Source organism: Cottoperca gobio, chromosome 6, assembly GCF_900634415.1.
Source record: "Cottoperca gobio chromosome 6, fCotGob3.1, whole genome shotgun sequence".
In the NCBI taxonomy this organism is placed as follows: domain Eukaryota; kingdom Metazoa; phylum Chordata; class Actinopteri; order Perciformes; family Bovichtidae; genus Cottoperca; species Cottoperca gobio.
In genome coordinates, this window is record NC_041360.1 from 10,171,984 (window position 1) to 10,187,189 (window position 15,206).

General features: G+C 38.0%; 1 protein-coding gene across 1 annotated transcript; it reads left to right on the forward strand.

Annotated features, from left to right (window-relative positions):
• Positions 1–667: 667 nt before the first annotated feature.
• Positions 668–14,740, forward strand: LOC115009340 (receptor-type tyrosine-protein phosphatase eta-like). Its single transcript, XM_029433286.1, has 6 exons — positions 668–864; positions 12,944–12,962; positions 13,185–13,394; positions 13,573–13,833; positions 14,516–14,613; positions 14,723–14,740. Exons 1-6 carry the CDS (start codon positions 796–798, stop codon positions 14,738–14,740), a joined length of 675 nt encoding a protein of 224 aa, XP_029289146.1. The 5' UTR covers positions 668–795.
• Positions 14,741–15,206: the final 466 nt, after the last annotated feature.

Below are 15,206 nucleotides of genomic sequence, written 5' to 3' on the forward strand. Positions count from 1 at the left end.
CATCATTGTAAATTGAATATCTTTGGGGTTTTCTTTTAGTCTTTGTTTAGACTGTTGATCGGACAAACAATACATCTCAAGACTCATGGAACATGTGACGACCATCACCACTTTTTATTTGATCAATAAAAGAGTAATTGATGTATCAATCAATGATGGAAATAATTATTAGTTGCAGGCAGCTGTAATTATGTTTTTAATGGGTTTGGTTTGTGATGCTCAGTTAATGTCTCCTTATGGCTTTACAGATGTTTATCTTATAATGATTGTGTATGGCCAAGCATGAAGTCCTGTCTCCTGCTTAAGAGAACATGATTTCTTGCTACGCCCCTGCTAATGTGAATTCAGTGGCATCACTTTTTTCCAAAAAACATTTGCCTTGGCAGCTCGGCTTTGTGTGACATTAATAAAGGGAACCCTCGGATGCATTCCTCCACCCTGCCTGGCCAAAAATGGCAAGAATGCGGGGAAACTCTTTCTCATTTCTGCATGACCAAGCAGCCCTTGAGCTCAGGCTGTTGGAGCTGTGACACATTAGTGGAGATACTGAAGCAGAGGGGGTGAACTGATGATGAGAGGAGTGGCACACTTCACTAAAACTTCCCGGAGTGACGCGCCTTGTCGCCGCTCCTCCCCGAGCAGAGAAAGTTCCCCTTTTTGACTTTTAATTCCCCTGAAGTAGCGGTAGTTTGACGCAGAGTCTTTTCAAACGAGACAGAAAGTTTTTACATGAAAACACTCTGGTGACTTTTCTACAACTGGTAGAAAAGTCACGGCCAAGAAGCGTGCGGCATCATGAAGCTACTGCTGCGCTCCTGCAGCGTCTCTCTATGGACTCTTCTTTTCTTCAGCGCTCTCCTCAAGGTAAGAAGAAAGCTTTCATTCACTTACATTTTTCGCTGAATTGAACCAGGTGGTGTTGTTTTCTTTATGACAACGGGGCGCTTTGTTTGCAAGATGAAGGTCAGTTTTTATCACGCGGGTGAGACTGCACCTGTTGCGCAGGTAGCTGCTGTTCTGTGAGGTGATTTACTTCTCTAGTCAGAAGTTGGTGCAGTTGTATGAAAAAAGTTCATGACAAAATATCAACAGTAACAAAACAATTTAATCACAATAAGGTTTGATGGCAGATGAGAATGTCATGGCTCACTGTAAGAAGAATAATGGGCCTTTGAGAGTTTTAATTGGATTCAAATTTATGTCAGCAAGTAATTAATACGTCGACCTTCAGATGGAGAGGTTTAACAATGGTGGGTTATTTATTGGAAGACGTGAGGAGCATATATTAAATCCTACAATGTTGGATTTACTTGTGGAAATAAACAACATGCATTTTTCACCATTATTTGTCATAATGAAGTCAAGCACCCAAATGAGATGCTTTATATTTGTAATCTGTATGTTGGTCATTTATTTATTCAGGATTGCACATGTCAACAGTGACCTGACCTGTAATGTGTTAAAATGCGCCCCTGAACAAAGCTTACATAACAGATAGACTGAGGCATCCAGCAGCCACAGACCCACCTGTCCTTGTCCCACTGGTCTTTCTGGACAGAGAGAGAGAGAGAGAGAGAGAGAGAGAGAGAGAGAGAGAGAGAGAGAGAGGTTGAGAATGGCATGTAAGGTTGTGTGTGGCCAACACAAAGGGGTCAGGAATGGAATGAGGTGCAGCTCACCATAACTTACTAATTAATAGGTAACTAGTTAAAAAATACAGCCCGATAGAAACCACTACAACAGACAGAGAGGTGTGTCGTGACCTCTGGTCATTTTGAAGACTGTATTGGGCTATATAACTATAACTATAGAGACATGTTCTAATACAAGTTTAAACAGTTCATTTATAAGGTCTTTCTAATAATCGGAGGTATTCCTTAAGAGGCCTGGTTCTGACAAATGGCTGATTCCAGGCTTTCACCCCACAAATGATGACGCACTTTATTTTTCATTATGCGTTGTGCATTACATCAGGAGGTCCTTTTTAGTGATGCTCCCATCCAACTTTTTCTCGACCAACGCTATACCTTTGATCCCCTTAGCACATTTAAAACCTGTAGACCTCACATAGTGTACACACAACAGAGTTTTAGATTGCAAAACGTTTGTTTACAGTGGTGGTAGAAGTATTCAGATCTTTTACTTACGTAAGTAGCAATACTACTGTGTAGAAATACTCTGCTGTAAAAGTCCTGCATTCAAAATCTTACTTAAGTAAAAGTAATAAAATATTAGCATCAAAATATACTTGAAATACCAGAATTAAAAGTACTCATTATGCAGACTGGCTGGCCCATTTTGGAATAATGTATATTATATTATTGTATTACAATTATTGATGCATTGATGTGTTTATCACTTTAATGTTGCAGCTGGTAAAGGTGGAGCAAATTTAAGTTACTTTATTTATTTCTGGTTTCCTTTACCTATACTAATACATCATCATTTATTAGTTTATTTCTATTTTCTATTAATAATCTAAACCTGCAAAGTAACTAAAGCTATTGAATTGAATTGAATTGAATGAATGTAGTGGAGTTAAAAGTACAACATTTGCCTACAAAATGTAGTAGAGTAGAAGTAGCATCAAATTGAAATACCCAAGTAAAGTAAAAGTACCTCAAAATTGTACTTATGTACAGTTCTTGAGTAAATGCACTTTCCACGCCTGAATTTTCAGGTGTGAAAGTCATATCGCAGCCAATATCCTATCCACTAAATAGGATCAGTATTGCACCGTTATTGAAGTTACATGCTTTATTTTAATATAATGCAATTTACCTGTGACAAATGCAAGCGGCCTCTCTCTAAAGCACAAGTGGAGTTACGGGTTTAAACTGCATAACCTGTAAGCGAGGAGGTTTGGGTGGATATATGCTTACAAAAATGTAAAATGTGTGACTTCTCTTACCAACGGTCAACAATTACTTCCTTTAACGTTAACCATAATATGTGCCACACCTTAACCAGAGCTTCACCACAGAGGCATCAAATTATAAAGCAAAAGCGTTGACAAACAACCTATTTCCCCTTGAGGACCTTGTTGTTGATGTACGTTGATATACAAACTGTAAGGTGGGCCTCCACACTGTACATTTACTAACCTGATGCCCACATCCTTCAGATATTTAATCAATGAAATCTAACTCTTAGTCATTTGTCATTGCAGTCAAACTCGGCACCGATAATACTCCACTCCCTGTCAGCAGTTTGGGGCTTAAAGTTGACTTTAGTTTGGAAAAATGTGTATAAAATTCAAGATTTTGAGTGCGTATCTTTTGAAATGATACCTTAAATGTAGTAATTCATTGTCTTATGGTGAAACACCCAGCCGGTGTGATAACTGTAATGGTTTCAATGAGGAAGTAAAGGTGCTTAATCAACTTCTATGAAGAGTACACACGCTGAGCAGAGATGAACATAGGTCACACGCTACACATGCAAATGTGAACCTGCCACCACCACCGTTGGTTTAATACTGTAAAGAGAAAAGCAGGTTTACAGACTCATGATGGTTTGTATAAAATGGCTTAAACTGCGTGCCTCAGTATTAAAGAGGATGCTCTACGTATGACAACACATTTTCAGGGATTGTTAATAAATGCAAGAAAAAAAATCGTAGTTTAGATAAGAGATAAGACAGTTAGGACTTTCTCGTTTGGAGATAAAACCTGCTGCTCTTTCAGCATCTTGTCTTTTGATGAGATCAGAGATTAGAGGCCTGATCGTCTCCTTTGCAGCTTTTGGACACTTAAAATCATCCCTCTATGATAATATATAGTGAGTGTCAAGAAAAACACATTTTAAATTTAAAAAGAGAGGCATGTTGAGATGTTTTAGTTGTTGATGATGCTGGCAACACAGAGCAACACAAAGGTTCTAATGGATAAAACATATTCTGATTGTTTTTTTATCTTGTCTTTTCCAGAATTGATTTTCCCCTTTTCTCTTGTTGTCTTTTCCCCTCTTCTGTAGTTCCTGTATTACGGTTCTCTTACTCTTTTATTCTTGGTCCGAGGGTCCATCAGCACTTCCTTGCAGAAAATAGGAAGTGACTGTTGTGGTGCGACGTTACACCTTCGTGCCTCTCTTTGGTTATGGAAACTAGTCATAGAGGACGATTTGCAGATCATGACTTAATATTAATATTAATATTTAGGGACAGCAGAATGTCTTTGCTTTAAAAAACAGTATAATGCATTTGGGTCATCACACAGCTTATTCTCGATAGCCTTCAGAACGCATCAGGTGTTACATTTAGATTAAAACAATAAAAAATGGAAACATAGTGGCTAAAAGTACAAAGGAAGTTACAGTAGAAAAGGGGGAAATACTTTGCTTCCCTAAAAGGACATTTTTACATGCCGACATTTTCCATACTGAACATGTTAATAACGTTAATAAGCCACTGACTGCAGGTACACGCCACAGTCTGTATGTTCACTTCCCGTCTAAAGTGAATATTTCTCAGAAGGTGATATTTAGTTTGTATCTTGGTTTAAATTTTAGTTCCCCTTAAATAAATATAGTTTGATACTTTGTTTACCTGCTTTAAAAGTCTAGTTTTAGTGTTCTAGGTCAAAGTCATAATCACATTATAATTTTCTCTTCTGAATGGGAATTTGTTGTAAGTTGTCATTGTTTGTTGTACAGTATTAATTCTATCACTTGTTCAATGCCCAGTTGATCACAGATCATCCAGGATTTAATTTCACCTCCCTCCGGCAGGCGGACACAGACAGGCCACAAGAGGCCTAAGCGACACGGCTGCTACTGCGCCCCTGGGAAACTCTTATGGCTCTTAGGGCCAGAGGTCGACGGGGGCTTTGTAAGGATCAGCGGGAACCCTGATACAACCCCTCACATTTTAAAAGTCTTCTTAATGAACACATACGTAAAGTGCACAGCACGTCAACACAGGTGTTTTCACTCAGTTGTAATTCGGTAGAGCTATGATGTATTAACACCGGTCACATGACTCCATTAACCAATAGGATCTCTGAAGAGATGTAATTAGGCATACTAATTGAAAACACCTGTGCAGATGGGCAAAGGGTGTGTCGGGCCTTTAAGAAAAAAACCATCCCCCACTTTTTGACAGTGTACTTTAACAAATATAATATGGGTTAAAGATTTACATAAAGGATAATAATTTTGCGTGCATGGCACAATTATTCAAATTATATTATATTATATTATACTTGATTTACTGGTTGGACTGGTTATCTGTTTAATCACATATTTATTATTTCATATTCGATGTGTCTATTCCCCTGCTCAACCTAATGTCCCTATGGGGTTCATTAAAGTTTGATATATAAGTGTTTCTTATTAAATTAATAAATATCACTAAATTAAACAGAACTAGTGCATTAATATCTTCATGCATTATTCAGTTTTCAATTCTGAGTCCTTTAATGATTCTGTACTTTCTCTCGGGCACTTCCAGTCTATAAAGACATAGCTCTTCTGCTTGAAATAACACGTCCATTCAGCAGTTAATATAGCGTTAGTCTTTTTCTTGTACTTAGGAGCTTTTCATGAGGTTTGTCTGGCCATCATATGCTACAAAACTCAAAGATGGAATGACAAATGTGCCAAAAATAAAGCGTTGTTTGTTAGGTGCAGTCTAGAGAGAGTGCGTGCAAAGTCATAGCTTGATACATTCGTTACCCAGCAAAAGTACAAAACTTTGCATGAACTGCTCTGTTCCTGTGCACTTTATCTGTTTCACTCTTTTTCTCTGCCTGAGGCCTTCTGACAGCATGCAGAAATGGTGTCGGTGACGTTGCTATCAGTCCAGACATCTTGAAGCGAGGAAACGTGACGTTTTCTAACACTTGCAAGAACTGGCGCGTCTGTGGCTATGGACTGTGAAACACTGTCTTTCTGGCTAGCTGCTATTGTAATGCCTGGCACTACTATAAAATGTGGATGACGTGTGAGGCCTTCATGACAAGAATCCATCTCTAAAATGTATTCTTCTCTCTGTATCCAGATTAGAAAGCGTGCATCCCATTATTGATCTAAAGTGCAAAAGTCACAAGTCAAGTCGTCCTTTGTGGAATGCTGAACCCTCCGCCCACTCCCATCCCCCCTCTAACTGTATCAAGATAGTCCAGTTTCAAATGAACATCCCCAAACATGCTGCCATCCACCAGCGTTGTGACTGGAAGCTCAGAGCGAGCAATGAATTACAAAGAGTCACAGTTCCTCTGTCCATGTAAATGAGACACAGGCTCCTCTCTCGGCCTCAAAGGCCTTATTGTCAGAAGATAGCGATCTTTCTACCAGTGGCCTCTGAGCAAGGCTGTAGTTGGGATGAAAAATTATTATTTTTTCTCTTGTTTCAGTTGTCTGTCTACCACTCAGTCATACTGCCTTTCTAGATGGAGTGCTAGAGTGCTTCAAGTAAGATGTGTAATGCCCTGTTAGTACTGATCATAGTACATAGTACAGTATAGTGCAGTCTGTGGCAGTTGTTGAAATGTCTGGTTCTAAAAAACGAGTCTGACTAAATATCACTGTTAGCCACGCTAGAAGCACAGCTCTAAGGATGATAATGTAGAGGTGTTCAGTACATGTATAAATTAGGGATGTCCGGATCAAGTTTTGTTTGCCCCATAGGCATTTGATATTGAGTATCTGCCGATACCAAGTCCCGATCCAACTTGTATTTTCCTGATAATGGAATTGCACACTTCAAGTATACTGATCACACTTCTATGATAAGTGTAATGGCCCGGCCCTCTGTGTCCAGAATCTGTGGGTGTTGGTTAGTATGAATTCATGAACATCTCAGCAGCATTAGGAGGAAGCTCTGATGGCAAGTGCATTGTACTCAGATGGGTATCTGCAGCTAGCAGCTTCGCACTCTACACTGTGCAGGGAACAGTAAATACTACGTCACTCATTTCCATAGCCTCTGATGTGGCCCGCGATAGCAGCTGCAGGACTGCGGTGTGGGAGGCTGATACTGTACCTGGAGACAAACACACTCATAGTTAAAGCCGTCATGCACAGGGAGTTATTGGAGGCAGTGGATATTTTTAGACATGGCTTTCACTTTTTTTTTTATGATTCATGTTTCTATATTATTCCACAGGAAAACGCTCATATTGAATTTCTCTTGTGGCGCTTTATGCCATTTATATTCTCATAGAAATGCTATCACACTTATATGCTATATGATATACTACTGTGCAGTATACATAATGCAAATGTATAAAACACAGACATCTAAAGGGATCATCTGCATGTAGAAAATGAATATATCAAGAGTAGATATGATCAATTACAGGAAACAATAAAACATTTTAATTTAAATCTTCTCAACCAGTTCATTCATTTTCTTACTAATTTGTATAAAGTTATGTGGTATTGAATATAAGAGTAATATTATTATTTTTTATAAATAAATATAGAAGATAAATAAAGAGAGGTACTGATCACTAGGGGTAAATGAAAAATGCTTTTGTAATTTGGGTGAACATACATTACTGTAGCGCATTATTTAGGAACATTTCAAGTTGTAAAAACATGTATCTTGATAATGGAAAACAGACGCAAAGGTACAGTTTGGCGTGAAATAATTACATATGGCACACTTCAGAAGAAGGAACAGTGCAGTCTGTCCAGTGATGTTCTGGCAACAATGCTCAAAGATGGCTTTAAGGGAAAGAAACAAGCGTTGATTTATTAGCGAATGTCGTGTGGCTCTTCGCTTCCTCTATTTGACCTTAATGAGCTGGAGGTATGAATTAACTTAAAAGCCCTTAATGTTGTTTAAATATGTTATCAGGGGTCTCTGGGTGGGACAGGAAGTTATGTTAGAACAGAAACAATGAGTAGGCACACAAGCTACTGAAGCAATGAACTTAAAATAGAAAACAAGCTGACAATTTATTAGAGTCTGACAGAAGAACGTGAGACTCACTTTCCAAAAATCCTACCATACATCATACTTGATGTTTGCACTGAGGTATGAACTATGCATTTTAATGTGGGAAGCTGAATACACGACTAATTTACTTTTATGAAGTATTTTGCATACTTACAGTGTGATCTCACTATGACTGTGGCTGACACATTAATTAAACGATAAAACAAATATAGTATAAAATAGTATATAGGTAAAAATGTGTACTGGCCCTGCACACCCACACATGTGTGGGTTAGAGTTGGGTGGAGCTATGCTGGGAGTTACCTGATAATACAGGTCGGAGCTGTCAATCAAGCACAGTCTGTACACGCCGTTTTGGGAAGAGGTCTAATCAGATACCTTTAGTGAAAACACCTACAGCTACTGACCCTGAAGCAAACACATTGTTCAAAGCTTAATTTGACTCCATTGGTTACTTTAAAAGTAGGAATGCATTTTGACCGATCAACCGCGCTTCAAAGTATCACGGTTTTATAATCGTAAGGCTCAGCTACACCAGGTGTTTCTGTGCTCACTCTCAGAAAAGGTACATATGGTTATTACTTTAGTAGCACGTTACTTAATAAATCACTGAGCTGGGAGGGAATTAAGTATAAACATGTCACAAACAATCAACAGAGTAGCAGTTAGTTCAGTGATGGCTTTCAGTGCAATGTAAAACAAGGGCAACAAAAGGAGTATTGCACTGTTTATAAATGAACACTCACTAAAACGGCATGTAATCAGTTCAAGAGCATAACAATTAATGCATTATAATTCGTGAAACCAGGATATTTTTCTCAGACTGACTAACTAATATTACCATCAAAATCTATAATCGTTTAAAGATTTCAATATTCACAGGGCTTCTATGAATTATTCGACAGTCATGGGTGAAGAAAACACTGACTGTGCCACACAGCCAGGCTACCTGATGATGGAAAAAAACCTTCAAAGTCAAGTCGAGGGTAGGACAGGAGATGTCAACACACAAACGCTGCAAATGGAGAAAAGAGTAAAAAGAAACAAAGCATGTATGTAAGAGTCCTTGGCACTGGCACGCACTAGAAAAAAGGCAACTACAAAGGACAGGAAAAATCAATTAAGGAAAGAAGAAAACTCGTCAACATTATGCATTTCTCCATTTCTTCCTTATGAACTTTGTTTTGTGTTGCCAATCATCAAGACACCCACATGTGTTGGTTTGAGTCAGATAACATGATTTTGAAGAAACTTCAGCTGTAAAGGAATCTAAGTTCTCAGTCAACAAGGGCACCACCAGCAACTCCTCCACTTTGTGTAAGGAGCAGACATCAAGTATTGTTCTCCCTCTTCACATTTTTTTACTAAGTTATCAGATTATAAGGTTAAATAGGTTGATCCCTGAGAAAACAGCTTTAAAGGTGATTTCTTGATTGTTTTCTTGAGTGTTATTACGGAGGAAGGAACCGGGGCGTTATCAGCAGCAAAGGCAGACTGCTGGGAATGAAAGGGAATCAGAGAGTGGCAGGCAGGCTGCTTTTAGGGTTGATGTAATGTTTATATAGTGGTCAGTACAGCCATTTCCTCCTCCTCCCCATGCAGACAGGCTTAGTCGAAGGGCACAGATACAGTACACAGGGCAAAAGGGTCATTGGCTGAGTCAAAGCCACGAGTGTTTCACAATGAACATTAAGTTTTGCTCCTGAAGTAATAAGAAATAACGCTATATGTATATTAATTGTCAGACTTTGAGCTGTGTGTACTAACAAGCAGCAAAATAATTGTATTTCCCTATCTTTCATTGGCTTCCGTATAATAATCAGCTGATACCACTTGTGATTTTAAACACCAGAATACATATATCTAACACTATAATTATTTGTTAAGTAATCCAAGTGATCCTATAAGGTCTTTATTTAGGAGACGGACTAGCTGAGGGTTAGCAGGGAGGGAGGATATACAGATGGGTGGAGTCCCAGTAGACATTATGTGAACTTAAGTATTTATACGGCAATATATCCCAAATGGGACTTTGAGTTTGAGTTATTTTTGCTCTCTGAGTCAGTGCCAAGGCTTAATGGCTTGAGAAGTTGTTTTGTTTATTTAGTCAGGAGAAAATAAGTGATACTTAGGAAGAGAGCCAAGGGAAATAAAGAATTTGGGAATCATAGCTCAGAGAAATTACATCCACAGAGGTCAGTTCAACAAGAATATTTGTATGAAAACATGAGATTGTCAAAGCTCAAGAAAGTTTAGTTTGTCAGCAACAGCCGCTCCTAAGTTCAAACTTGGTCTGGTTGTAATGTGCTTAAGTTTACGTACCACTAAATTAAAATGCCTTTCACCACACAAACTAGTTTTTAAATAGAGCTTACTAAATATTGAATAAATGTGTCTGTTGTTGAGGTTTAGAGTTTATTCTCGACCTGCGAAAGCGATCTCACCACAAGGTCCTATTGAAAGCTGTTCTGGAGCGTTTTCTCATATCACATGATCTTCAACAGCAGATATAGTTTGCCCAGTTTTCATTAAGATGTTCAAACTCTATTCTTTCTGAGCACTTTGAGGACTTTCATCCATGTGGGCTTAAAAGCTGAGGTTATTGTGTAGTTATCTGGTTAACAATAAAAAAAAACATTGTCCGATCCAACTTGAAATGTATGACTTATCATGTTTTAAAGTCAGATAGAGTTAGTAAGCTCCACTTTTTGTCAGCATCGTGACAATGAATTTAATCAACCAATAACAATACAGCATTTTAACTGAATCTAATTAAACAGGCGGGTCCAAGGCTCTTGTATTGTGCATGTGGACTCACTGACATGGCTTACTCAGACATCTTTAATGTGATTATTTACACCTGTGCATTTCCTGCTTTGACAGACCAAAATATTGGCTGTGAAAAGGTTGATGTGGACAACATATTAGCAAACAGTTGCCTATTTACACATCCAGCCAGAACAGAGAAAGATTAGCCTACCCTTCATTAGGAGTCATCTTTTCTGACCACGTGATGAATGTAAGTCCAATATTTGATCTGTTCTTTGCATTGTTTTGGTAAACTCCTGAGAAACATATCTGTCAGTGATTCCTTACGACTGGAAGGAAGGGAAGGGTCAATGTTGTTAATAGAAAAAGAAAAGTTAAGGAGAGGTCTCCAGGGACGTGACGGTGAAAGGGGCAACATTTGATGCAGAATGGTGTCCTTGTCTGATGATGTTTGAGTTGTTAGGCCTATTCTATTCTATTATATATATCTGTTATATTCAATATATAATTTTTAATTCAAATTTACTGGTATTAGCATGATTAATTACAATATTGCCAAAGATTGTTGTACAAGACTTACAATGTCACTATAATTCTGAATATAAGAAAATACAATAGATATTCACACAGCTGCTTATTATAGTTTATCAGGTACACCCAACAATGCAGTGAAACACAACAAACTTTGTAATCAATCCCAACTTCATGATAGTTGTAATTATAGCTGAAGTGAATCTTACTCAGTTAATTGTTAATTGTCTAATTCATTAAGACAAAATGCCAATTTTCTTCTTCTTCTCCAATGTAATGATTTTCTGCATGTCTCTGTTTTATAACATTGTAAACTGAATATATTTGGGGTTTTGAAAAAACAAGACATATCAAGTCACAGGAAATAAAGATATGACATTTAAAAAAAACAATTTGACAGTTATAGACTAAATAATGAGTCGATAAATTAAAAACATCATTGAAAGCTTAAACAATAATGAAAACAATCACCAGTTGCAGCCCTACTTTTAATTGTGTGTTCAATGTAATGTTTAACATTAACATATTTAATTTTAAAGTACAACCTGGTTAGATCTTTTTCTTATTTAGTCTATTTTGTCATTATCGGGAGTTAATGATTGATGGTTATCTTTGTGTTGGAGAGAATGATGCAGGTTTGAGCAATGATGCCATGAGTTTAATGTTTAGCTGTGTGGTAAACAAACTGAAAGGCTGCATGTCAGCGAGTCACTCTGGGCTGATTAAGTTTGGGCTAATAAGTAATGTGGAATCAGAGCTGTGTGTTTAGTCCTGATACCAGGACACAGGTGATGACCATGGAAGAAATACTGAGCTGTGTGGACATGAAGTTGTATGTCCACATGCGTGAGTGCATGATATTATTGTTTGCTCTCAGCACTTGTTTGTAGTTTTTTGGAGCATGCGAGATGAGGAAGAACAGTATTTTCACAGTTGTATTATTATCTGAGGAAACAGAATGATTACTGATGGTCGAGTATTCACAGGATCGCTTGTTTGCACTAAGTGACGCAAAAACATGATCTTTTCATGATCAGTTACAATGGGACTTTTCCCATAATACTAAGCTTTTGTGTTTGAAAAGGAAGTGTCTTAATGACACTTATTTTCCTCTTCAGAGCTGTATGAACTATGAAGTTTATTATTTAATAGAAGTTCATATTTTTTCTAATGTAATATTTACACATGGTGTTATTTTCCATGCCGAGTCCTGCATGTTTTTTGACTTGATATACTACTTTCTTTACTTTGACTACTTTTGACTCATTTTTGAACTAGTGCTAAATATTATTATCTGTGCCTTTTAGTTTGGAAAATATAAGCAAGTTTCACCCTTCACACATGATTTAAATCAGGAAATATTTGGTCAACACTTTTCCATATTCAATAATATGTGACCACAATGTATTGAGGTTTGATACCCAGTGTGCAGTACTTATCCACCAGAATTTAATTCATGGCAGTGTGGAAACGGCGTTAAAAAACAGCATTTAGACCTCTATGTTGGGAATCATGCATCATATGGTGTTTCACTGGAAGGCTCATGTTACAAAAGGCTGTTTAAGAAACCGAGAAAACATTACCGATTTAGAAGTACTATCAGTGGTTTCTACATTAACTGATTCCCTGAGTACATCGAACAGGTGGTCAGGTTTTTAGTTGATGCTTTGGAGCTGTTTTAAACTCAATGCTGACCTCTGCTGGTGCAAGACCACTTACTCTGCTTCACTCTCTCAACAGGTCTCCGGAGCAGAATGTAGTAAGTACACATATGCTGTTTCTTTATTTTGTTGTGCTACGTTTCTGTTATTTTGTCTGTATATATTTAAAGAAACATAAATTACCACACAGGCTTGTTAATTACATCACTCCTGACATTATCTCTGCAGAAATGTAGCTAAAAAATCAATTTGTGCTCTTTTCTTATTATTGGTCTTGTCTCTTCTTCTTCTCCTTCTTCTTCTCCTTCTCCTTCTTCTAGATAGAGAATGTGACAGCAATGAAACAACAACAACAACAACAACAACAACAACAACAACAACAACAGCACTCACGTTTGAATCCAATCCAAACTGCACCTTCTCCATTGGAAACAATATCTCTGAAAACGGTTCAATAACTGGTTTGACTCCTGGAGCAAGCTATCAAATCTTCCATAATTGTTTGAACTGCTGCATACAGGCCACCACGAGTAAGCGTGTTAACTTTGTTGAATCATTCCAGACCCTTATACAGTACAGTACATACAACAGTATGAATAAACCACATATATCCAATACAAAGATGATAATACTGTGTAACACTAATGATGAGGGACGAGAAAATGAAACATAAATTATTTTCCCACACAACTTCTTTCTCACTCACAGAGCCTGAAGTCGTCCTGAACCTCACTGTTGATGAAATCACAACATCCTCTATATCTGTGAAGTGGATTAAACCAGAGGGAAACGGCTCTTCCTATAAAGTACGCTGGACTGATGGAAATATGAATTTTCGTGACCATGTGACTGAAACAAATGTAAACATTAGTAACCTGACTGCTGGTGTCCAGTATGACATAACTGTTACTGCAGTGGCAGATGATGGCAGGACTGAAGGACACAGTGCTGCAATTTCTCAATACACAAGTAAGTAATCATTTAGATGTGGTTCCTAAAGTCAGGTAGTGAGAGTCTGCTGAAGACATCTGTGAGAGAAGACTGTCTGCAGTGATCACAAGCAGGTTGATACTCTGAGGTTACTGTAAGAGAAGTCCAGATGTAGAATAACAAGTCCTCTCAAAGGAGAAGTGGTTGACTGAGGTTTGGGCAGCAGCTACAGTGATGCTGTTGTTGTACTGGACCATGGTGAAGACAAGAGAGCTCACCTGTGAAGCAAAGCTCTGGATTGTTGTTGTCTCCTTCTGTTTTTGCTAAACAGCTTTGTCAAAAAGTCTGTTTAGACAAGAATGATGTCATTGATACAGCAGTTGAAATTAGGTTTCTCCACAGGGCGACTTGCCTCATGTTTAGGGTGAGAGATCCAAGAAAATCTTTATGTCAAACTGCTGTTACTCTGTTGTATCAGAAGTCAGATGAGGGGCTTTGATCACTTGTTAAAGATGACGCTGAGTGTCGGCCTTAAGAAGTGTGACTGTACAAAGATGTTAGATGGACTTCCAGCTGCATGGAAACAGCTTGATAACATTTGTGGGATGACATGGCTCTGGTTGCACTGTTACTATCGTGACTTTGACTCAAAGAAGAATTTGCTTGATGAAATTATTTAAAAAACGGTTAATTTCCCTATTTAACACCTTTTCCCTCACAGAGCCTGAAGTCGTCAGAAACCTCACTGTCACTAAAATCACAACATCCTCTATATCTGTGAAGTGGATTAAACCAGAGGGAAACGGCTCTTCCTATAAAGTACACTGGACTGATGGAAATGTGACTTTTCGTGACCATGTGACTAAAACAAATGTAAACATTAGTAACCTGACTGCTGGTGTCCAGTATGACATAACTGTTACTGCAGTGGCAGATGATGGCATGACTGAAGGACACAGTGCTGCAATTTCTCAATACACAAGTAAGTAATCATTTAGATGTGGTTCCTAAAGTCAGGTAGTGAGAGTCTGCTGAAGACATCTGTGAGAGAAGACTGTCTGCAGTGATCACAAGCAGGTTGATACTCTGAGGTTACTGTAAGAGAAGTCCAGATGTAGAATAACAAGTCCTCTCAAAGGAGAAGTGGTTGACTGAGGTTTGGGCAGCAGCTACAGTGATGCTGTTGTTGTACTGGACCATGGTGAAGACAAGAGAGCTCACCTGTGAAGCAAAGCTCTGGATTGTTGTTGTCTCCTTCTGTTTTTGCTAAACAGCTTTGGAGCTGCAACAATTAGTTGGTTAATTATATTATTAATAATTTAATTGAATACTTTAACAAGTAACAAGGCAAGTATTTTGATGATCAATTAATTGTTTTAAGTTTTTTTTGCAAGCATATTTAGTTATTTTAG